We start from the raw sequence: 26432 nt of genomic DNA on the forward strand, positions 1-26432 counted from the left end.
TTTTAAAATTGCCTTTGTGCTGTAAATGTATTGCTTTGTGTTTGTTGTATGTTGTTTGCATGATCTGTATTATTGATGTATTATTTTGTGTAAGTCGATTTTAAAAGCTCACGTTGTACTCTTGTTTTATCGACTATGAATTATTTCATACAGACGTCACAAACCTTACTGCATGATGAAATTCACGAATTAGTTCATCTTCTGAAAATCTAGAGAGAGGGGTTTTATATGGTGGCTGAAAGCGTCCATTTAGATCGGCGTGTTTCTAGATACAACGCGAGAGTCGCCGTTAAGCCAGCACGACGAAAAAGGCGCCGATCGGCGACTTTTTCGTCGTACTACCTTATCGGCGACCCGCGACTTTCACAACACGAGAGTCGCCCATAAGCCACGCGCCGAAAAAGTCGCCGAAAAAATCGGCGCCTTTTTCGGCGACTTGCTTAACGGCGACTCTCACCTTGGAAGTTTATAGTTAGTTACATGCGCAATGGCTACATTTTACTTCTTGTATATAAAATGGAGGAGCTTTTGGATGAGTTAGGACTTGTAGGCTAGCCTACTTTCTGCCACAGATGGAGCAACATGTGGCAAACTCTTGCACAAAAGCATGTATGAGGTTTACCATGAAAAACTTGAAATACACAAGCTGGAAGTAGGGACAAGTAAACATGCAATTTTCGGCCCTACATTTCAACCTAACCGACCTCTCAAAATCATGAATATTCACCAAAACCTGGCAGAAAATGTATTATCAAACCCCTTTCTTCGATTCTACACCAAAAATCGCCATTCAAAAGGGGGAAAAGGGAAAGGGAGAGAAAGACTAAAAATAACTTTCGCCCTACATTACGGCGTAGAAATATTTGGTGATCTGTGTGTGTAAAATGTAGCCATTGCGCATGTAACTAACTATAAACTTCCGAGGCGAGAGTCGCCGTTAAGCAAGTCGCCGAAAAAGGCGCCGATTTTTTCGGCGACTTTTTCGGCGCGTGGCTTAACCGCGACTCTCTTGTTGTGAAAGTCGCGGGTCGCCGATAAGGAAGTACGAGATCGGCGCCTTTTTCGTCGTGCTGGCTTAACGGCGACTCTCGCGTTGTATCTAGAAACCCGCCGATCTAAATGGACGCTTTCAGCCACCATAGTTTTACATAGGCTAAGCCTGTTCCCCAATCTCATTCAGAAAAACTGAATAAAATATTGTTTATAAAAAAAAAAAAAAATGTTACTTGACTTCACGACTGAAACGAAGCTGATCAGCAGTAAATATTCGCTTGGCCTGCTGAGATTGATGACGAGGGGGCGGGTTAATTAGCTGTCAATATTCACTTTTTTTTTTCTTCTTCTTCTTCAAATTAAATTCTTAAACAATTTTTTAAGTTATTAAAAAAAAAGCTGTAAGTAGGCCTATATCTGAATAAAAAATATTTCCTATTTAATGTAAATGGGTACATAAAATAGTACGCGAAGGTGTAAAATGAGTAAAAGGTGACCAGTTTGTATTACTATTATATATCGATTGTAAATAACACGTGCTACCGACGCCGTATGATGTGACGTCACCCGTAGACCTATACGGCTTTGTCTGCGATATCACCTCGGTGGAAGCGGACGTAAAATACAACTAACCCCCCCCCCCCCCCCCACACACACACACACACACACACACACACACATCGTGTACAGCGTTAAAAGAAGGCTTTAGTATATTTTAGTATAGTTGTGACCGCTCTCTTTTAGCGTTCGATTGGTCACTAGCCATGGTTTATACTCCCGAGACATGCGTATAACCATTTCCGTTTGAGACCGAATGATAACATTGGTCTGAATCGAACTAAGCGTGTAGCCTGGCAGAGGCTCTGCATAATCGACAGCGAGCTGCACTGAGAAGCACGTATTTGTTGTTGTGGAAGTTTTCTCCAGAATATTTGCGTCAACGTGATGTTTATTCTCATTCCCAGGTTTCAGTATTAAACTCATTAGATCTAGTGACATTGAATATTTGTTTTACTGAACATTGAATAGAAACTATAATTGTATGTATGGAAATTTCGTCAGATGAACAAATGTTATTATTTATAATTAGGGCTTTGTTTTTTAATTGTGTAGAGCTAGAGGCCAAGGCCTAATATCAACATTTTAAAGGGACACGACCTAGTAGATAAGTTGTAAAATTGTTATGACTGAAATCAGTGGTGTCAGCTTTGTAGAATATAAACTACCGGTACATTTTACTGTCTTTCTCACTTTCTGTATTTGATAGTGGCATTGATGATTAAAGGAACTAAATCTGTATGCTTATCTTTGACACCTAGAAGTATACACAAGACAAATGGATCGCAACGCATATAATAATGTAATGTGAATATATAAACTGATTTACTTTCAATCGTTTCTGTTTTTACTGTATAATTTCTAATCAGTTATTTTTGGCGAAATAAGCTTACGCGAAGGGTCCAAATTGAATGGCAGTCTTTGGCATCTGGTTATTCCAGTCTGCAGGGGTAGTATTGTCCTATGGGATATGTTTAGCCTCATAAGTCATACATCGTGTTGCTTCATTACAAATGTCGCTCGAAAGCATTCTGGCACACAATTCGTGCGTCAATTTTAAAATGCTCATTTGAATAATTTGCTATTTTGTCTTAAATATTAGATATATCAGAAGCCCATCTTTACATAGTAAGATAACAACATTAATGTTGATTTAAATTGATCAATAAGTCGTGCAATGTCGAAGACTGTGGATGATATTGAGTTAGCGACATACCTCCTTTAATACTTTGGAAATCTTGGGGCTTTTGGGGGAAAAAATGCCTTGTTGGATGTGGCTTGACTAAGTACAATGAATTACATCTTGCCTGTTCAAATTGTATTTTGACAAATCTAAGTAATATTGGAGATACTCACACTTAACTTTCAATAATTTACAATTTCGGTACTATACTATTCAAAAAAAGTAGGGGATATTGGATTTTTAAGTGTTATTAAAGTCACCTAATGAAACTGACGAAGAAACAAATGACAAAATGAAATGAAGTTCACATTCATCGATTTATTCCAAATGATCGTTAGACTAAGTAAGGCACAGACTGACCATTATAAGGGTAAAATGATACCCGGGGTCAAACAGCAAAGTTACCACAGCATCACAACCAAGTCAGTAACGGGTAAATCCTCCTCTGTTTGCCAAACAAGCATTGATCCGACGTGGCATACTCCTAATGAGACGTCTAAGGTCATTTTGGTCCAGATTGTCCCATTCCTGTTGCAACGCAGCAGCAAGTTCTTGGACATTGGCAGGACGTTCTTGACGTTGACGTAACCTCTGTCCAAGCATGTCCCAGACATGCTCGATGGGGGAGAGGTCGGGACTCAGTGCTGGCCAAGGTAATGTGGTGATGTTCTGTTGTTGGAGGTAACCTGTAACGATCCTGGCCCTGTGACATCTTGCGTTGTCATCCTGGAAGATGAAACGGCGGCCATGACGTCGTGCGAACGGCACAACATGGACTGCCAAGATGTTGTCCCGGTAGTACTGGCCTGTAACACGCCCTGCAACAACATGTAAAGCCGTTCTTCCAGCAACAGTGATGCCTCCCCACACCATAACAGAACCACCCCCAAATCTATCATGTCTGATGACGTTAACGTCTTGGAAGCGCTCGTTTCGACGACGCCACACCCTCCTACGTCTGTCCAAAAAATCAACAGTGAATCTTGACTCATCTGAAAACATCACATTGCTCCAGCGTCGATTATCCCAGTGTTGACGATCCCTACACCAACGACGTCTTGCCTGGATGTGATGATCTCTCAAACAAGGGATCACGCGAGGACGTAGGGCGCGAAGGTGACCCCTATGCAGTCGATTCCGAATCGTCTGGCCACTACCTCTCACACCAGTGTCTGTTTGAAGACGAGCGCTGATCTGATTTGCTGTGATGACACGATTTCTCAAGGCCAAGGTACGGATAAATCGATCCTGGGCTTGAGTTGTCGCCCTTGGTCGACCTGAGCGTGGTCTGTCCTGTACAGATTGTGTATCACGGTATCTGGACCATAGCCTGCTTATGACAGACTGAGAAACATTCATCGTCCGCGCCACAACCGCCTGTGTTGTGCCGATCTGTAGCATACCAAGGGCACGTAACCTTTCATTTTGGGTAAGCCGACGCATATCAAAATTTGTTTTCTGGTCACTAAAACAATTAAACTGATGTTTCCACCCTGGAATTCAAGGCCACAATGACTGTAACATTCAAAGTCAGAGTCGTGCAAATCTTGGGTTGGACCCCCATGATGATCCCAAGCATCACCTGCATTCCATGCGGTAGCTATTGGTGCGTTTGGGCGTCACATGTAACTGGAAATGTTTCTTCTGTTAGGTTCTATAGTGACTTTTTTCGTAGTCATTTGCATATTTTAGTATTATGCCCCCAAAATCAAATATCCCCTACTTTTTTTGAATAGTATATTTCAGTAACGTACCTCTACCAGTGAAATTTTCAGGGGGTGTTCACGGGGACTAGCCATGACCTCACACCAAATTTCAGCCGAATCGGTCAATAACTTTTTATTTTACCGTAGTTTAGCTTCTATAAGAGATAAATTTATCCGATTTTTACGCCATTTTGTTTGTTGACTATTTAGGCTCGAATGACGTCATATTTGGATTGTGGGTTAGGGTATGGGCTAGGACCTGTAGATTTTGTCATAGTCTCAAGATGTAGACAGGGCTAGCCCTAACCCTAACCCTGTCTTGTTATTCGAGTCTAAATAGCCAACAAACAAAATGGCCTCAAAATCGGATAAACTTTCTCTCGTTATAAGCTAAACTACGGTAAAATAAAAAGTTATTGACCGATTCGGCTGAAATTTGGTGTGAGGTCATGACTAGTCCCCATGAATACCCCCTGAAAATGTCAAGTCTCTACGATCATGGGAACTGGTAGAGGTACGTTACTGAAATAGTACCACAATTTCTAGTTCATGGAATTTAAGGAACACTAATGGAAAATACCATACTTTGGTCAGTGCTGAGTTCAACTTGAGTGTTGGTCTAATTATATCATTATTTTGTTCCATTTTATCTGGAAAGATTAATGTTTTGGCTGTATCAAATATATTTTCCCACCGTAATAAGGATGTTTTCCAATCGATGGCTGCCTATTTAAGATCATGACCGTCGAAGAAATATATTTCTGTTAAGACTATTGTCTATTGTTTGAAGTCTGATGAACTAGTTCTTTCCTAGTCAGTTGTCTTGGTATTGCCCAGAAGGTCTTTTTAGTGGATTTACAGAAACAGTTGTTTCACTATCCAATATAAGACCCTTTTGTATGCATATAGTCACTCAACTTATTAAGTACAGCTAATGAATCTGATGTGAGGTTTTAAATCTAATTAATTTTCTGTTTTCAGGTTCACCCTCATGTTATAATGGTATTGACTTACATTTCCTAAATGTTTACCTATATAATTGCGAAAAGGTTAATTTTCAAATATGGATCTAGCTGTTCAATCAGAGATGGCTGTTGAAGAGAAACCCCCTTCTTTTGCCCAGGGTTCCTCACAACCTACTGATCTACCGAAGTTTGCGAGTTCTGGAAGTTCAAAACCCAACTTGACAACTAGCGATATATCTAATAATAACATGGATTTGTTACGGACAAATTCTTTTTCAAAAAAACGCAGATTTTCATTTAATCATAAAAACTATGAAAATGCCGTTAGAAGAAAGAGAAGCTATAGTTGTGTATTGAGAGGTGATAATAAGTATGTATTACCAACTAAATTTCTTCTTGGTGGAACAATTGATGATCCATTAAATTTAAAAGGCTTGTCCTCATCAGAACAATTAGATGCATTAAAACATTTTTCACCAGTTTCATCCCCACTGTGGCATAGTCAAAGGAAAAATGTTGAAGTTGTGATCCCACCTAACATAACAGACCCTCTTAATCTGAATTCGAGCGATAATGAAATAAATAATTGCCTTGCTAAGCGAAGGAAAAGACATCGACACAGGAAAAAAGATGAACTGAATGAAGATCTTTTGCCATTTGATGCCCCCATCAAAATAGATGTTAATTGTGAAGTAGATTCTGATATGGCATCGAAAGTATTGAGTGAACCTATCGGTGGTGCATCTACATTTCTCCTTCCATTTGCCAATTCAAGGAGAAGAAGACGAACAATGAGTGAATGTGCCGCGGACATGGTAAGCTCATGTGAACTTATAAACAATGATAAACTCAAAACTGATAAAACCATATCACCTAAGATTCAACCATCAAATTCCTCAAAAAAACTTACACCAGAAAAGATATTAAGTGCTGAAACAAAACAAAAACCTGCTAGGAAAGCATCAAATACAAAATTTATTCATGGAAATTATAATCGGTATTACGGATACAGGAATACGCCTGAAGTAGACGATGTCCGGTTAGTCAGTTTCAAACAAGAGTGGTTTAATGCAAAGGATGTGCTGGATATTGGCTGTAATGTCGGTCATGTGACAATGGCAGTAGCTAAAAACTTTCTTCCAAAGAAAATGGTCGGTTTGGATATTGACAGTAATTTAATATCAGCTGCTAGGAAAAATATCCGACATTATATAGACAGTCAACAGAAACATACTTATCCTGTCTCGAGTACTGTGGCATTTGGTCCTTTAGCACCACCTCCATTGGGGACTGAGCCGAATGAAATTTCCTTTCCAGAAAATCTCACCTTTAAACAGGTAAAGTATTCCATGGTTTAAAGTCAAATCAATGAATTGGGTTATTCAGATGTGTTATTATACGTCCACATTCATAATGTGAACGTATTATGCCGTCGCCCCTGTCTGTGTGTGTGTGTGTGTGTGTGTATGTATGTATGTGTGTGTGTGTGTGTGTGTGTCTGTTGTTCGCCTACAGGGCGCAATTCTTACTGGATTTTCTTCAAACTTGGTATACTTATTCCTTATACCCCAAGGAAGATCCCTATTGTTTTTGGTGCATGCCCGACCCCCCGGGGCAGAGCCACGCCCATTTCTAGTATTTGTTTGTTTGTCGTCTACAGGCCACATTTCTTAACTAATAATCTTGAAACTTTGCATACACATTCTTTGTACCCTAAGGAACATCCCTATCGTTTGGGGTGCATGCCCAACCCCCAGGGGCAGAGCCACGCCCATTTTCTTTTCGTGTGTTTTTGTGTCGCCTACAGGGCGCAATTCTTACTGGATTTTCTTCAAACTTGGTATACTTATTCCTTATACCCCAAGGAAGATCCCTATTGTTTTTGGTGCATGCCCGACCCCCAGGGGCAGAGCCACGCCCATTTCTAGTATTTGTTTGTTTGTCGTCTACAGGCCACATTTCTTAACTTATAATCTTGCATACACATTCTTTGTACCCTAAGGAACATCCCTATCGTTTGGGGTACATGCCCAACCCCCAGGGGCAGAGCCACGCCCATTTCCCATTTTCTTTTCGTGTGTCTTTGTGTCGCCTACAGGGCGCAATTCTTACTGGATTTTCTTCAAACTTGGTATACTTATTCCTTATACCCCAAGGAAGATCCCTATTGTTTTTGGTGCATGCCCGACCCCCAGGGGCAGAGCCACGCCCATTCCTTATATTTATTTATTTGTTTGTCATCTACAGACCGCATTTCTTAACGTATCAACTTTACATATTTATTCCTTATACCCTAAGGATGATCCCTATTGTTTTTAGTGCATGCTCGCCTCCCCGGGGCAGAGCCACGCCCATTTTTGTATTTGTTTGTTTGTCGTCTACAGGCCGCATTTCTTAACGTATCATCTTGAAACTTTGCATACTTATTCTTTGTACCCTCAGGAACATCCCTATCGTTTTGGGTGCATGCCCACCCCCCAGGGGCAAAGCCACGCCCATTTTCTTTTTCTATGTGTGTGTGTCGCCTACAGACCACAATTCTTAATCAATTGTCTTGAAATTTTTTCATATGAATTGCTTATACCCTAACGATGACCCCTATTGTTTTTTTACCCCCAGGGGCAGAGCCACGCCCATTTTCTTTTCTTTTTATGTCTGTGTGTCACCTACAGGCCACAATTCTTAATCAATCGTCTTGAAAATTTTTCATATGAATTGCTTATACCCTAAGTATGATCCCTATTGTTTTTGGTGCATGCCCGACCACCAGGGGTAGAGCCACGCCCATCCCTTATATTTATTTATTTGTTTGTCATCTACAGATCGCATTTCTTATCGTATCACCTTGAAACTTAGCATACATATTCCTTCTATCCTAAGGAACATCCCTATTAGTTGTGGTGAATACCCAACCCCCAGGGGCAGAGCTACGCCCATTTTCTTTTTTTATGTCTGTGTGTCACTTGCAGACCGCATTTCTTAATCGATCATCTTGAAATTTTTTTTAGACTTATTCCTTATAGCCTAAGGCTACGTTTTTACACTTATTCCTTAATCCTAAGGCTGGCCTCTATTATTATTTTTGGTGCATGCTCAACCCCTTGGGACAGAGTCACGCCTAATGTTTGTGTGTCTTGTGTTTTGCCTACAGGCCGCAATTCTTAACCGATCCTTTTGAAATGGGGATACCTATTCTAAACGTCATGCTTTTAGAATAAAGACATCGATTGTTTTAAAATAAAAATTGTGTTCTGTTAATGTGAACGAAACGTTAAACTGATAGCAGTCCTACAACCCAGTTTTATTTCACAGACCCTCAATGCAAACTGGACCATATCAAACAAAACAGGAATGTGGACGTATATTGCTGCGTTAGCGATGCTCTTGTTAAGATAGTGATGGGCGTTGGTTAATTGTAATGGAATTTCTCTGCTTATTTTTGTCTCCTCTGACCTTGAAATGTTAACTAATATTAATTCAATGAGATCAACTAATATCTCAATATTAACAGATAACATAAAATATATTGATTTGAGAGATCTATGGTTTCTAGAAATGTTCATGTATACACCAAAAAATGGACGAAATATTGATCATTTCAGTTTACATGTTGCTTTCATATTGAATTCAAAATCTTCATGTTTGATTGGCAACTAATGTGTTTTAGAAGTATTATGATTGGCAGAAGATGTCTTTAAATTATGAATTTTTTGTTCTCTGCAAATAGGGGTGGACAATAATTCATGACACTGATTGGGTATGAAATCAATCTTTAATGCGTCTTTGATGTCCCAGTTTACAAAAATACATTCTATTCAAGAGTTATTCCCCTTTACAAGGATTTACTAGAATATTCCAGTTCCCCTGGTTTATTACTATCACAAGATAAAAATTACAACAGAATTGAACAAATAATGTATTGTTTTAAATTTCGAGGCTTATTGTTTTGGCAACCCGGGTATCATTTAATCTTGTGTATTTAGCATTAATCATCTAGTTTGTACTTGTAAATTGGATGCTCATTATTGAATTTGAATGGTCGGCTTTAAAATGGACACAAGTACAAGTTAGATGATTTTTGGTGATTTTGTGATTTTTACAAATTTTGAAGTAAACATTTTTTAGATACATGTAATGATGATGCAGTGAGGACCAGAAAGATCACTAATTGCTTTTCGTTGAGTCAAACTAGTGTCTGTGGTTTCAATCACAGGCTTGTTCATGGCAAGGAATAAGGTTGAAGACCTAACCTTGTGGGTTTTCTCTGGGTTCTCCAGTTTCCTCCCACAGTTAACCCCCCCTGAGCTCAAGTGGATTACTGAAATAAATATGTGCCATATGTTTGTCCTCAAATTCACCCCATCTTTCTTACATGTATAGAAATTGTATATAAAATATGTGTACATTTTCAGGCTAACTATGTATTAAGCAGTGATGAACAACTGAAATTAGTGAAAGAAGAATATGATACAATTCTTGCTTTAAGTATAACCAAGTGGATACATCTAAATAATGGTGATGATGGTGTTAAATTGTTTTTTAAAAGAATTTACAAGCATCTTAGACCAGGTGGAACACTGATATTAGAACCACAACCATGGGCATCATACAAAAAACGAAAAAATCTTTCAGTAAGTTTCTGTAGATTCTAAAAACAATTTTTATGTGCACACATTTTCATATAATTTTTATCTGACTATTTAGATGAACTTAAAATATATGTTGTGGATCAAAAGATCTCGGATGAGTTCAATTTTGGTGTGCATCAGACCTCCAATTTCTTGTGTTATGGCTCCTGCCTTTTACTCAAAATGTGTAACTTAGTTTGTGGACTTTCTAGTGTGATGAATGTGAACATGAAACCTATTGATTCCCATCATTCCCATCATTGATCCCTCTGTCTGCCGGGTACAAATCCTATCAATATTCATTCCATGATCTTCTGTTGAAGGGTTGGGCCTTTTTCCCAAAAATTTGTGAAAGTGATAGAGGCTATAGTTTTTAACAGATTTATTTTCAAATTCGATTGGGACAATGAGAGGGGATGAGTTCCGTTGATTTTGGTTGTTTTCCACCTATGTTAGGATACATGTATGTGGAAGCATCTTGTATGGCAACCACTTGTTTTATCTCTTATGACATATTTGATGATATTAATTCAATAAAATCATCTTATATTGAAAAATAAACAAACAAATAAAGGAAAATATATTGATGTTTCAATAAATTTAAAAATGTACTAAAATCTTCGAATGGCATTCAAATAATGTCTTGGAATATTCGAATAGTAAAATTGATTTGACCTCTCTGACACTAATGCCTAGTAATTGACTGACTGTTATTTTTCTTTCAGTCTACAATACAGAATAATTTCCGAAGTATTAAATTGAAACCTGAACAGTTTAGAGAATATTTGTTGGGAGAAGTTGGTTTCCTGAAGTGTGAAGTAATTGATCTGTCAAATCATAAGGCCAAAGGTAGGATGTGATATGATGTATTATTAACACTAAATAAACATTGAAAAACTCAAAATAGTAGTTTCCAAACCAAATAAACTCTTATAGCAATTGTAATTAAAGCTGAACTCTGGTTACAAAAATACCTAAATAATTAAATAAAAAAAGTTAACGCCCCCAAGTCGCCATACTTGTTTCCAATTTATGAAATAAATATGGCGGACATGGAGGCTTATGACCTGGAAAGGTTAGCCGATCTCACTTCCAGTTTGTTTCTTGTCAGCCAGCTGTACACATCCAGTTTTATTCTCTACCCACGCTTCACCGATTGCTCTATATATATTTTCCCAACAGTATACCAAATTATTGATGATTGCAAAATGTCTGATCAGTTAAGCCTGTAATTAATTATATGAACTGCGTCTACTACAATATACCCTAAGCTTTACTCTAAAACAAAAGATGCAAAAAGATGGCTTACCCCAACCTGAAATTTTCAACCAAAACAAGTTACCTACACACACTATTGTAGGGTGACCCACCATAAATAAATATCTCCAAATATCTCGACAATTACGCAACAATATTTATATATATGCCAAGCCTCAAATCAGTTTCACACAATTATAGTCACTAAATAAACGATCATGTTCTACTTAATAACCTATGACCATTAATCATCTATAAATAATAGACTGAAAACTGGTTCCAAGTGTCGTCCATAACATCCAGACACTTTTGAGTAAAAGATAGGTTACGTGCCCTTGTTTTGAAATTAGTCTCACTTAACCAGTCTATCAATCATTCTACGTCTGATTGACAGGTCAGGATAATCAAGACTACTTTTTTACGAAACATAACAGAAAGCTAGAACAAGAAATTGAATTTAGAAATTAGCACTTTAGACAACTCAACAATTGTTTTAAGAAACTTGTAAAAGTAAAATGAAACTACTGCTAGTATCATGTCCCTGTCTAACCCGAGTGTTTCAGAGATATTATTTGTACTAAACCAAAAGATGCCGCTCTTAACGGTACAGCTAATGATAAAGCAATTTGAAAAATAAAACAAATGTAATTTCTAAAGCTGCTGTGATAACCAAGAAGCATAATGTCCAGTGTAATTATAACTAATACTATGCAATAAACATATAGTTAAGATTAGATTTTCACAGGTTGCCATGTTCGATCTTGTATTATTGTTCACGAAAACACTCCACAATGAGATCAAGGGATATAACTACATATAATAATAATATGAAGACAATAGTGTGTGTAGGCGACTTGTTTTGGTTGAACATTTCAGGTTGGGGTATGCCATCTTTTTGAATCTTTTGTTTTAGAGTAATGCTTAGGCTATTTTGTAGTAGACGCAGTTCATATAATTATTTACAGGCTTACCTGATCAGACATTTTGCAATCTTCAATAATTTGGTATACTGTTTGGAAAATATAGAGCAATCGGTGAAGCGTGTGTAGAGAATAAAACCGGATGTGTACAGCTGGCTGACAAGAAACAAACTGGAAGTGAGATAGGCTAACCTTTCCAGGTCATAAGCCTCCTTGTCTGCCATATTTATTTCATAAATTGGAAACAAGTTTGGCGGCTTGGGGGTGTTAACTTTTTTGTATTTAATTATTTCGGTATTTTTGTAACCAGAGTTCAGCTTTAATAGTAAGTATTAAAACAATTTGAGTATAAATATTTGGTAAATGGTAAACTAAAATATGGAAAAACAATGCTCAAAATCTGACTTTGAAAAGACTGACTTGTTCTAAGATAAGTTTCCTTAAAGAGAACATCAAGTGACAAAATAAGATCTTCTTGCAATTAAAGTCAAGTTCACACCAATCTGATTAAAATTAAATCGGCCATCTTCACTCAAAATTGCAAATATAGACCTACCGTAAAAACAACTTTGCCAATTAGCGAAAACACTCTTATCCCCTCAGACGCCAGTGACGTCACAGTGGCCGAATGCATATTCCTTAATAACCTATATACAGCTGGGGTGTATATTCATTAACGTCTGACTGATTCCGTAATGCCCTAATTAAATAAAACAACTGGTTGTGGAATAATTTGTTTGGTAATTTATTTTAAGATCCAATTTAGAATTTGTTTGATAATGATAATTGTAAGCCAACAGTAAACCTGTACAATAATTCACTTTGTATGAAAACAAAAAGATGAGTGTAAAATTGTTATCTACGGTTCCTCTCGTCTTTTACAAAACGAAATGGTTTCATTGTGGTAATTTGACAACAATGTTTCATTCCGAAGCAACTGCACTGAATTGTCTTTGTCTCTGATTACTGCACACCAAAAGAGATGGTTCGTTATCCTTAAAATCCAGAGATTGATGATGTCACAGTGTTTTTCTTTTCCAACTGCCATCTATTTTGTTTTCAAACCTGGAAGAAACAGTAATAATTCTAATGTTATAATTAACATTTATTTGAGAAACTACTCAGTTCTAATGACTTTCCACGATACATAGTTTGATATGTCAATGGTATGTTTTATGATGATCCAAACTCAAGCTACAAGTAAAACAAATTTACCTTTAGCTTCGTGCCAGATAACGAAAAAGTGATTCATATTCACTAGGTTGTCACCGATCCATTTACTGATTTGAGTAGCCAACTGTATATCATATTCCTTTAGTCATCGTATGGCATGAATGAGACCGTCTTTCTCCATGTGGATGCTTGATTTGACTTCATTCCTCTAAAATAGACTGTAAAAAAATGAAATAGGAAAAAATATCTCACTACATTAGAATTAACAGTAGGCCTACAACTAAATTTGGACTAATTAATTTTGTTGGTAACCAACTAAATTGAACAATAGATTGTTTGAGAAGAGGCATCTCATAATATTTGTGTATTAACTAAAAGTTGCACAGACATAGGATCATAAATTAACACCTTGATGGTAGGAGTACTCGTGGGAGTAAGAACGCTGATTAGGTAATTATCTTTTGTATGCCAGCCAGATCAAAGATATAGGTTCACACAAACCTTGCAATATTCTTTTTTTTGACTTTGCAAAGTGATTAGCACGAACTAAGACTTACCTGGACTAACTGTAGGCCTATATCAAATACAACAGATTGTTCCGCGTCCAGCTGGAATTTTCACAACTCTTCAAAGATAATGTTTCATTTTAAAATTCACTCTAAAGTATTCCAGTCACAAGTATGTAATCCAGTGATGGGATTTTGCCTGTATATTCCAGACTTGTCCGAATCTTTTTTCCAAACGCCCAAAATTGTCCGACCGGGAATATGCCCAATCGGACATCAAGACATGGTGAATAATATTCAAAATTCTGAAATTAATATAGTTTACTGAGTGTATAACTACCACTCAACCCGATTATCGTTGATAATACGCTGGGTTTATTAGGTAATTAAGTGATCAACGTATTTATCGTGTTATACCGTCTATAGTATAAACCTACCTTGATTTAACTACTTAATCTGCCTTGATTGACTGACTTAATCCTTTGTCGGACAATTCATCAATCTAATCTTAAACAGAAGTCATTGCTTTCCTTTTGTCGGACTATTCATCAATTCAATAAGAATGATCATAATTTTAATCCACCTCATTTGTCGGGCATCTTAATCGCATTGATGTGAGCCGACATCATCTATAATAAACTAATCATAGATGTCACATATCGTAAAAGTAAATAACACCCTAAATCAATGGACAGTCATTTTGTCTACGATATCTTTTACGTCTTTTAAGAATCCATATAGAAATTCTCATCCACGGTGGCACTTTCCCTTGATCTCGAGCGCGGCACGAATATTGCTTAACATATTATTAGGCAGTGCTTACTATGAAGCCGTGTGATGAGTCACGTAGGCTATTAGTTTCTATTATCCAGAAAAATATTCTACGAATATGTTGAAGACTAGGAGTTTCTGGGTGACCGAGACTAGTACGCGCCCAGCAAAATAACAAAAAGGGGAGGGGCTACCAATAGCTATATGAGCAGAAATTCTAACGTATTTGTAGGCGTCAATCATTCTGCTGTGTTGCCTATGATGCCTGTCACTCTGTCGTGACTATGAAAGAGTGTTATTCGCTGAAGTTAGCTATGCCTGTTTACAAGTGATTTAACTATTTCGGAAGTTCTGCATTCATTTGGACTCAGACTAGCAATTATTTGCCCATTGACTTCAATGTTAAATGACTGTATCATCACAGGCTGTAGCTTTTTGCTCAACATTCCGTTGGTTCCAATCTTTATAAGCACAATGGGGACAACATTTGGCAATCTCCTCATCATAATTTTGTAGGGGGTTGACCGTTTAGATTTTTTGCTACACGGATTTGAAGTTGACAGGGGTGAAAATCTCACTTCCGACACAATGATTGCTCTGCAGAAAGACACTTTACACCCCCTATTCCTCCGCTGTAATATCATCAGTATTACCCAAAACTGCTATGAAATTGCAAATTTGATCCCTTTTCTCCAATTCTAGACCAAAAAGTCAACCCAAAAATGCAGGAAGAGGGGAGAAAAAAATTAAGGGAAAAATTGTCTATTTATAACTCGCACTACATTCATCCATCATGAAATAAGGGGAAATAATTACTAGTCTTAGTCCTATATACCTCACATGTTTCTGCAGTTTAAACAAATCTGTTGTTATCTAATAAACAAACATATATGCAATTCCCTGGCCAAAGAATATGAAAATCTATGCATTTTCAGATGAGCTGTGCGGCATTCTGAAAACACTATAATACATCAGAAAACTGCGGAATTTCAGACAGAAATTTAAAAGCACATGAATTTTGAATTAAACAGAACATTTTTATTTTTGAACATAAATGCATTCTGTAAAAAGATGAGATAAATTCAATATAAATCAAACACGAAAATACTTTAAAACAGTAATCATGATGCAATATTAGACTTTTTAACACTTTCATCGAAAACCACACAGTTTTTCTCTGTTAACGTAGTTTCAAGTGCCAAATTGTGGTCAAATCTAAAATGTTGAAACATGCAGTGCCTATCAATTTTAAAATATCTCCTATATAGCTGTATTTCCATAGGATAAGTAAGTTGAAATAATCTGATTATGTAACACTACAACAGCTTTTTCATCCCCACCCCCCAGTTTGGAATCTGATAATTTAAAAGCACATGAATTTTGAATTCCACAGAACATTTTTATTTTTGAACATAAATGCATTCTTCAAAAAGATGAGATGAATTCAATATAAATCAAACACGAAAATACTTTAAAACAGTTATCATGATGCAATATTAGACTTTTAACACTTTCATCGAAAACCACACAGTTTTTCTCTGTTAACATAGTTTCAAGTGCCAAATTGTGGTCAAATCTAAAATGTTGGAACATGCAGTGCCTATGAATTTCAAAATATCTCCTATGTAGCTGTATTTCCACAGGATAAGTAAGTTGAAATAATCTGATTATGTAACACTACAACAGTTTTTTCATCCCCACCCCCTGGTATGGAATCTGATACATTGCTGACCAATCATAGGTCGCCACGTTCACTCGGGCCTGTCAAATGATTTACAATGGCGATGGTGCCTACAGCTTTCCTGACCAAGAGATATGCACAACCGTCGATCAACACACAAGCCATTAATGTTATCTTCCAATATGAGAGGCCATGATAAATACACAAGCGTCCTTTTCAAGCTCGGAAATTAAGTCATCACCAAAAAGCAAAGTTTACAGAGGTCCTCAGGGCTGGAACCCAAACTGATTACGATTTGCCCTCCACTTCCACCACAGGTGTCATAGAGATCAGGGATGAAATTGATATGCATCATCGTTCTCCTAAAGCCAGTCCAGGAAGAGATCAGGTTTTGAGATGTAGACCTGAAATGTTAAATTTGGATGAGAATGAGAATTCTGGGCGAATACTATCCAGGGAAATGGTCATTGACATCCAGAAAATGGTCAAAATGTGGAATTCTGTCATTCAGTTAAATGTCAAGGGGAGAAGACAGGCCTGTGCAGTACCAAATTTCCAGCCCATTACTATTAGTGAGCAGAAGTGGGGATGAGGTCGGATGTACTTCTTAAAGTGTATGAAATGCACATTTATCTCACCTGTTTTGCTTCTTTTTTTTAATACTTGTGTTGAGGTCAATCATTCCACTCTATGAAACATTGCCCTGGCACCTGAAATGATAGGAGGCTGGGGATAAATATGCAATAAAAAACAGTGAGAAAATAAGAAAAAAATATGGTTTCAACTGGAAATAGAAATAAACCTCTTTATTTCTCGCGAACAGCCCGTCACTGGCCCTCCAAAAAGAAACCAGTTAACAATCAGTAAAAAAGTAAACCTTGAGTGTCACATAAGTCTAAGCCAATCTCAAAGGTAGATGCCATGTTTTGAGGTTCGGTCTAAATATTAAGGCCAACTGCATGTTTGGTCAAAAGTCACACAGGTGTGAATTTTGGAGTGTACATGTTAACATGTCATTGTATGATGTAAAAAACATGTTAGGTCTAAATGTTAAGGCCAACTGCAGACTTGGTTCAAGGTCACAACATGTAAATAGGGTTAGGGCACATGATTTTTTGACACACAAGATTGTGGGTTAGGGTTAGGGTAAGGACTGGGTCTTGGGTTAGGGTCAGTCTTGTTTACATCTCGTGACTTTAGACCAAATCTGCAGTTGAGTTGGCCTTAATATTTAAACCTAACCATGTTTTGATATTGTGAACAAAATGTTACACAATTACAACCCAAAATTCATACTCAACCAACGGATACCCCCAATCATTGCTATTTTGATACCAAATAGTCAAAAAACTTACTGCTGGGCAATAAAAAAGCAGTATTCTTACCATTTCTGACACTTTCCATTCAAAACTTCAGGAAATAAGCCCTTGAAAAAATATCAACATCCCGAGTCGGCCATGCTTCTTTATATCATCAGGAATTAGACTAGCAATTATTTTCCCATTGACTTCAATGTTAAATGACTGTAACATCACAGGCTGCAGCTTTTTGCTCAACATTCCGTTGGTTCCAATCTTTATAGGCACAATGGGGACAACATTTGGCAATCTCCTCATCATAATTTTGTAGGGGGTTAACTGTTTAGATTTTTTGCTACACGGATTTGAAGTTGACAGGGGTGAAAATCTCACTTCCGACACAATGATTGCTCTGCAGAAAGACACTTTACACCCCCTATCCCTCCGCTGTAATATCATCAGTATTACCCAGTATTTTCTCCAATTCTAGACCAAAAAGTCAACCCAAAAATGCAGGAAGAGGGGAGAAAAAAATTAAGGGAAAAATTGTCTATTTATAACTCGCACTACATTCGTCCATCATGAAATAAGGGGAAATAATTACTAGTCTTAGTCCATTTGCTGCCGTATAAACGAAGACACGTAATTCTAAAGGAATATTATGGTTGTGAATTGGATGCCGAAGCAGGATCGGCAAGCTTTCATTCAACATATCACGAAAATGCTTAATTTTGTAGGACATTTACTGACATAAATTTGAATGCCGTACGGGAATTAAGTGTGAAAAATAGCGAGGTCACCAATTTTTATTACGTACGGGATTTGAATATTTTGTTGACATGTGGTTTTTAATTGTGGTATGAATTGAATACTGTACGGGAATTAAATATGAAAAATAGCGAGGTTCACCTATTTTTATTACGTACGGGATTTGAATATTTTGACATGTGACTTTTAATTATGGTACGAATTCATCTGCTTAAATAACGTGAAAATCGGCCCAAAATTGACAGACAAAATGGCCGCCGTTCGTTCTCAAATAGCTTAAAAATATGGTATACTAGCAGGATACCCGGCTTCGCTCGGGGGTCATAACTCCGAAACCGGAAGTGGTAGACTGACGCCACCTGGCTTATGTTACTCCCTGGTCGGAGCTACCCCTATACCCCAAATTTCAGACTCGGGGCAGACCTAGTGTAGCCGCCAACCCAGAACAGACCGGCTTCGCTCGGGGGTCATAACACCGAAACCGGAAGTGGTAGACTAACGCCACCTGGCCTATGTTACTCCCCGGTCCGAGCTACCCCTATACCTCAAATTTCAGACTCGGGGCAGACCTAGTGTAGCCGCCAACCCCGAACAGACAGACAGACAGACAGACAAACGACAGTCACAAATATATATATATAGATCAATGTTGTAACTTCCTGAATTATGGCCCCTGATTGTATGAAAAATCGCGTTTTTAGCTTGTGGACCCTATAGAGGTCATAAGTTTTATCCGATTTAAAAAAAACGTATTATTATATCACCGTTACACCCTAAGGAAGGTTGAGTTCGAATTTCGTGAAAATCGGCCCAAAATTGACAGACAAAATGGCCGCCGTTCGTTCTCAAATAGCGTAAAAATATGGTATATCAAGGTTGAAACTTGAAATGTAAGTTTATCACACAAAGATTTCACTTCCTTTCGATATTCTCGCATATTGAATTGTAATTTCCTGAATTATGGCTCTTGATAGTAGGAAAAATCACTTTCTTGTTAGCTTGTTCTCTATCCATCTCTCAAAATTCTCAAATATCACCTGCAGCGGAAGTAAGTAGATGCGGACTATCTTCCATTCACGCATTCGCTTGGCTGCGGTATTCCTGGCCTAACAGTGACAGTAATCTATTTATAGATCGTTTTATTCTTGCTTTCAGAAATTAAGTTCCGTAGAGTTTTTTCTAAAAATATTCGTTTTTTAAAAATATGACAAACTATTTATAGTCTGGTAATTAGCCACGGTAGTGGGAAATTTCAGGCGTTTAGTAGGCCTAAGCTTTACATGTAGTAACAACTGACAATTTATTGTCGACTAAACACAAAAGTAAAAGTAAGGCATACACGATGCAGTGAAAAACGGCTGCGGACACTGCGCAAGTGTTTTCAACATTTAACGAATCTCAAAACATTATTTTTATTATAGTTTATTGTCGTCGGCCAATTTCCACTTCTTTATAGTGTATTTATTATCTATTTTTATGATAATTTGTTTCGATATATGAAGTTTTTGGCGATATTCGATAAACCACTATATCTACGATTTTTGGCCACATGATATCGTAGTTGGGTCTGAAAATACCATATCGCGATAAATGACTATATCGGGAATATCGTACAGCCCTACCACTGGCTATAAGTACTTAAAATTTAGTTTGGTCTCTTTATGTGCTCTTTAAGCAGATTATATTCTTTCGGTTGACAATGATTTAAAAGTCTGTGTAAGATGTTTTGGTAAACTAATCTTAAAAGAGCAGAACTGATTGATAAATTGATTTTACCAAAAATAAACATAGAATTGAATGCCGTACTGCTACAACCCAAGTGAAATTAAACTTAAAGTAGAAGATAAAATCAAAGAAAATGTGACACTATATTTTACTTACTGATTTTATAAGAGATTAAAGTTTTATTAATAAATAAATTGGGATCTGTAGAGTTAAATCTCCAAACAAATTTCACAGAGATTAATTTCTATGGGAGCCTGTTTATTGTTCGTTCTTCATATTTCCAAGCAAATCTCCTGAATCTCAAATAACCATGCTCTGTACTTATAATCACCCTGTGTGATGGTCTGATTATGTATTTCACCATCGTTAATTGGATGATAAGTGGCCTATCGGTAGAAATAGATATCAGCCAATACATGGCCATTTTGTTGATACCTGCGTAGCCGATACCTGTTCAAAACGACTCGGCAAATACCTTTAAAATATTATTCATATTGTGAACAAATCATCATATTCTCTTGCTTGGCACTCGGCCCTTTTGTTTTAGTAGCCGTGTTTGTGACTATTTAAAGGGACAATAACACTCTTGCTGGCTTGACAGCTCCAGAAAATAAAAAATAGCCTTATTCTAAGTACTAGATGTGTTAGTGTCCTACCTGGTGTGTAAATTATCCATTAAATCCTATTTTACTTGTCCAAAGGGTTCAAAAATATTTTTAAATCCAAGTCACATTTGAAAAGCTTTACGTCTGGCTTTTCAAATCATTTAGTTGAATTTTTCCAATTTTTTAAATTAGGTGTGTTAAGATGAAATTTGTATCATCAATTAATTGAAATATTGTAAAATAGTACAATTTGTTGACCAGAATAAAGATTGGGACATATTATTCAGTTACAACAAGAGTGGTATTGAGCCTTTAAACATAATGCAAGACTCAATGCTTATGCTAGTCTCCCACTGTCATGCAATGAGTTATGATAGGATTGTCCTTATTCAGTCCGCGATCTGGTATGTGCAGATACATTTGCATATGTTTCGATACGATAACACAACTGACCACAATGTATGATGGGATCACCACAATTACTCCACGATTTCAATCGTAGTTTAAGTCGTAATAGATGGTTGTATTTTCAACTCTGTGCATAGAAAAGGCAGAATAGCGTCATTTAACAAAGACGTAAGCTATCACCTTTAACTACGAACCATTTACCGGTGCCGACAAATTTAGGGATATATTTTGTAATCCACATTTAATAACATTTTATAAATCATAATCTTGATCATACAGTATGTGCTAGAAATTAACCACGGCATACGGAAGTACTGTGGTAAAAATCGCAGCAATCACAGACTGCTACAGCAGAAAAAAAATAGCCAAATTTATGCTGTTGTCCACGTGTAGGCCGTATCAAAAGTTCATGTAATAAAAATGAAATACTAGATGGTTTTCTACACAAAAACGTATTCCTTTTATATAGAGAGTAAAGAAGACACATAAAATGCGTAGGTGAGAGAGAGAGAAATGGGGTTTAACGTTCACTCGACACAAACTAGGTCATTTCGGGACTAACAGATGGTTTAATTTTATTTCAACAATTCGCTTGCGCGTAGGGGTCTTTAGCAGTGGGAGGGACCCGGAGAAACCCCACGAGGTTGGACAGGCGACCCTACTCCTTGCCATGTACAACCGGGGATTCGAAACCACGCCAGTTGACTCAATGACAGACTATTATGGTACAGCGCGCACGTGCTAACCATTCAGCCCCCCCCCCCCCCAAATGCGTAGGTCATAACCTTTCAATATCATTCAGTCGTTGACAGACTTTATTATCCTCTGCAGTATGAAGAAATCAGGGGTCTGTCTTTTCGTCAACTTTTTAGGACACAACAAATCTGCTTCTAATTGATGTAGAATGTTCAGACTTTGTGTAGGTGTCTATTAGGTATTTTGTTGATGGAGTTCAATGATGAGTATTTTTTTGCTCATGCTCAGCGAGATAAGCAATTTGATGTGTAGATGCTTCAATAGACACAATGGTTCTAATTGAGTGAGAGTGTTTACACTGGATGTATAATTTCGTTAATCAAAACCTTGATCATCATATTATCGTCCTATAATCTTCTTATTATACGACCACATTTTCATGTGGACGTATTATGTTGTCGCCCCTGTTCATCCATCCGACCGTCCACAATTTATTTGTGGACACTCTACAGGTCACAATTTTTATCAAATTTTGACGAAATTTGAAATAAAGGTCTATCTCCCAAAGATCTTGGTTCCTTTCGATATGGGCATGTATAGGACCATAACTTCATGGATTATGGCCCCTGATTGTACGAAAAATCACGTTTTTAGCTTGTGGACACAATTTACATAATGAAACTTGAAATGCATGTTTATAACCCAAATATCTTGGTTCATTTCGATATTCACACATATCGGACCGTAACTTCCTGAATTATGGCCCCTGATTGTACGAAAATCCGCATTTGTAGCTTGTGGTCCCTCTGGAGGTCAAAATTATTATCCGATGTAAAAAATGTTCGATCATATCACCGTTACACCAAAATGGTGTATTGGAATTCAGACCAAAACTGCCGGACAAAATGGCTGCCCCACTGGAATACGTAATGTTCTTAATTTTTCGGGAAGCAAGTTAACTTATCTTTAGATTTTACAATTCCCACAAGGCCGTAACACCGCTATTGTAGCACCATGGGTCGTTTGTCTCTCGTGGAGAGTGGTCAGCGCTAAACCCGGATGCCACATCCGACGTATAACCCATGCATCGTTTCTTACTACATTTCTGGAACAGCCCATGATCGCCTAGTATTGTCTCTGGCCGCATCTGTTTCTTATTTTCTTCTCGTAGGACTCCACTTTAAATATTGTGTATTTATTCTGACATTCAGTTTATGGTTACACACAGTAACAACAATACCACATTTCGTTTCTACATTTTATATTAAGCACTGCTACATATAGGTTACAAAGTTACAAGCATAATAAAGTCATTCTCTCTAATCCGCTCTCATGCAGACTCAGCGAGTCTGCTGATGGAGATTCCTACATCTTCTCCCTACGAGAACTACATGGCTGTCTACCCTAAAACACACATTCTATTAATTATATATTCTCAGATTCACACCCATTAATTATTCTATTGGCTAATTATGATGTAATTAATCATGTGATTGGTCACTCTTCCCAAATATGAAATGGTAACTTTCCTACCACGTGTATTTCAAACAATGACAATTTATCCTTGAAAAATGCAAATGACCATCATGTTTACTAAACTCTAACTGTGTTAACGTATCTAAACAACCAGCATACTTTCTCTATTTTTGGTTATGAAGTTAGAATCAACAATATGAAAGATAACGCTATTGTTCCAGCCATCATATTTCTCTATTCTTTGTCTTTAGACCTCATGTCTGGTTATTGTCACACTATTCCTAAACAATTTTAATTTGCGTTTCAGAATTAACTTATACCATAGCTAATATTTTGACAATGGAGAATAATTAATCAAAATATTCAAAACCCTAATATTATTTTACATAGATGTTTCAAAGCACAAATCCTTTCCCTCCATATTACTACACTATAAAAAAAATTATAATGGATTTTTCTCCCACATTGTACGTTGTTGAGGATTTTCGTAATTTATATGCTGTTTTTATTTAATATGACAGTTGGTTGGATTCGAAGAGCAGTATTTGCCCTCTTTTCAAAGATCATAATAATCTCGTTTACATCGTGCGTGACTGTAATAGCGGTAAACAGCTTTGTTCTAGAAAATTCTTATTACACGTGGACAATACGTCATTGACTAAGAATGGACCTTTGATAAGATTCCCAAATATCAGTTAACGTTTATTGTTCTACTACCAGACACTCATCATTAATTATCAACACAACACCCAGTATAATCTATTGAGGACAATGTATTCAACTCTATAACACCAATCATGAGATTATGTGGCTTCTATACGTGCACATTATTCTGCACTGGCCGTACAATTTTATAGTTACATAGTGGATGTCGATCGTAGCCATGTTTGAAAATTGGGTATTTTTTCCAGCTTGCAAAATGACCGATGGGTCAGATCTAGTTACGGTCATTTTCCATAGCCCTCGGTCCCGACCGGCATAAAAGGCCGACGTGGAACCTATGTTGTGGACCCTCTAGAGGTCACAATTTTGATCTGATTTTGATGAAACTTGAAATACAGTAAACCTCGCAAAGTCGGATTCGTATTAGTCGGATCTTCGGTCAACTCAGATAAAATTGTTTGGACCCTTTGATCCTGCTTGTTTTTCTTATTAAATTTCTGCGCGTAAGTCGGATTTCCTAAGTCGGATCTTCGCTCAATTCGGTCCATTTGATCTAATTCCGGCTTTTTTCCTTTACCTAAGTCGGATCGGCAGTATGTTCACAACATGCTGTTAAAAATACGTCCCCCTCGCCAAACGGCCTGTCTGACACCATTGAAACCCAAATACAGGGCAGCGCACAAATTTGCGCAACTCGGCCAGTATAAGACGAAACGAAATTGGAATCTTTGAAAAAATTCGATTGTAATTGGACTAGGCAAAGCAATAATTGACTGAAGTTTCTCAGCTTTTCAATGATTCTAATTTTTCCCCACCCCAGCTTACCTAAATTTCGTTTCGTCTTATATGGCCAAGCCACGCAAATCCATACGCCACCCCACATCTAGACCTCAATGGCGTCCGCCAAAGCCATTTAGAAGAAGGGGACGGATTTTTAACAGCATATTGTGTTAGCACATACTGACTCTAGCGAGGTAAGCAAAGTCTTATTTTCTCACTATAATGTTCCTTTACATTGTTCAGGCGTTCAGACCACGACCGTTTAGCAGTAAAAAGTTGCCCAGTAAAATTGACTGGGAATCGATTTTATTTCGACAAGGATTTAATAGGACGGTTCCTGAACGTACAGGGCGATAATGAGACCTATATTCAGAGTGAACTAGGTCTTCGGATAACTTGGATCTTCGCGTAACTCGGATAAAATTGGTCAGTCCATTTAGATCTGACGTATGGTCCAAAGATCTTGGTTCCTTGTGATATTCGCGCATATCGAATCGTAACTTCTAAATCATGGCACTTGATTGTACTAAAAAATTACGTTTTTAGCTTGTGGTCCCTCTAGTGGTCACTATTTTTATCCGATTTAAAAATAACGTTTGAATATATCACTGTTACACCCTAATGATGGTTGGGTTTGAATTTTGTGAAAATCGGACCAAAACGTCGGACAAAATATGTGCCCCTCGAACGCAAATAGTGTAAAAATATAGTAGATCAAGAATGTGGACCCTCTAGAGGCCACAATATATACCGATATTTGCACATTTCAGACCATAACTTTCTGGATTATGCCACGTTTGTACGAAAAATCGCTTTTGTTTTTAGCTTCTGTATCCATCTCTTGCAAAATGTGGGCGTATCATGCCTGGCAACTGCTGGTATAAAACAAACAACACATCAATTTAAAATATTGCTCTTAACTTTCGCTAACCCTTTCTCTGACTCCAGGTATAAAAACACATCATATAATATTATCTAATACTGTAGAGATATCTCACTAAAGATGCATTATAAGAGCTAAATCTGCATAATGCAGGTTTCTATTTTGACTTCAAATGTTAAATAAATTATTATCTTAGACTTACATGTATATGAATTATTTAGTTTAGTAAAACAAAGATGCCTGTTGAATTTCAGCAATTTCGGTTAATTACTTCTAGAGGTATGACCCTTATTTCACTGTGTTGAACCCCTTTTAAACGCTCTAATGACAAAAGTTGTCATTAAATTCAAATGCATTATTGAGGTTATTAATATTGACTTTAAGCAATTTCTGTCCATAACTTCTCCAGTTATGGCTCCTTTTTCACTTTGTTGAACCTTGTCAACATTCGATCTGTATGAAATTGGTATCAGTGTCTTGTAAATGCTCCTATAATCTGTAAAAGTATAAATATGTGACAACCTTTGTCGACTGCCCAGACGACTTAGCTGTTGTGGGTGTATGTTTTGTTGGTTGGCAACCTATCTTAATGCATTTTAATCATTCCATGCATTTCTTCTTTTTTTTTTAGGCTTCCGTAGACCAATTCAGGTATACTCCAAATCGGGCTCTCCAGACAAAAAGAAATAAATGTATAATTGAATTCATGTATAATTCACATTTGTCTGTCTGTATAATTAATTATTACCATTGTTAATTATAAGATTGCTAATAAATCATCTTACAATA

The 26432-nt window shown here is 37.2% G+C and overlaps 1 protein-coding gene and 2 long non-coding RNA genes across 4 annotated transcripts; 1 reads left to right on the forward strand and 2 right to left on the reverse strand.

Annotated features, from left to right (window-relative positions):
- Nucleotides 1–1717: 1717 nt before the first annotated feature.
- Nucleotides 1718–26432, forward strand: LOC126826654 (probable RNA methyltransferase Y17G7B.18). Its single transcript, XM_050555632.2, has 5 exons — nt 1718–1958; nt 5422–6742; nt 9818–10036; nt 10759–10882; nt 26275–26432. Exons 2-5 carry the CDS (start codon nt 5504–5506, stop codon nt 26331–26333), a joined length of 1641 nt encoding a protein of 546 aa, XP_050411589.1. The 5' UTR covers nt 1718–1958; nt 5422–5503; the 3' UTR covers nt 26334–26432.
- Nucleotides 12943–15018, reverse strand: LOC126826671 (uncharacterized). Its single transcript, XR_007682358.2, has 3 exons — nt 13941–15018; nt 13426–13601; nt 12943–13275 (listed from the first exon to the last, which is right to left on the reverse strand). It is a non-coding gene; the product is annotated as an uncharacterized LOC126826671 (long non-coding RNA).
- LOC126826668 (uncharacterized) lies at nt 15135–17826 on the reverse strand. Of its 2 annotated transcripts, none has more exons than XR_007682356.2 (3): nt 17727–17826; nt 16980–17051; nt 15135–16745 (listed from the first exon to the last, which is right to left on the reverse strand). It is a non-coding gene; the product is annotated as an uncharacterized LOC126826668 (long non-coding RNA). The 2 variants fall into 2 exon arrangements; XR_008788722.1 differs by having other exon boundaries at nt 17697–17822.

Source organism: Patella vulgata, chromosome 7 (genome assembly GCF_932274485.2).
Source record: "Patella vulgata chromosome 7, xgPatVulg1.2, whole genome shotgun sequence".
Lineage (NCBI taxonomy): Eukaryota > Metazoa > Mollusca > Gastropoda > Patellidae > Patella > Patella vulgata.

Coding starts and splice junctions, on each gene's coding strand:
- LOC126826654 (XM_050555632.2), top strand. CDS start 5,504: ATGGATCTAGCTGTTCAATCAGAGATGGCTGTTGAAGAGAAACCCCCT. Junction 6,743..9,817: donor AAAATCTCACCTTTAAACAG/GTAAAGTATTCC, acceptor GTACATTTTCAG/GCTAACTATGTATTAAGCAG. Junction 10,037..10,758: donor AAAAACGAAAAAATCTTTCA/GTAAGTTTCTGT, acceptor TTTTTCTTTCAG/TCTACAATACAGAATAATTT.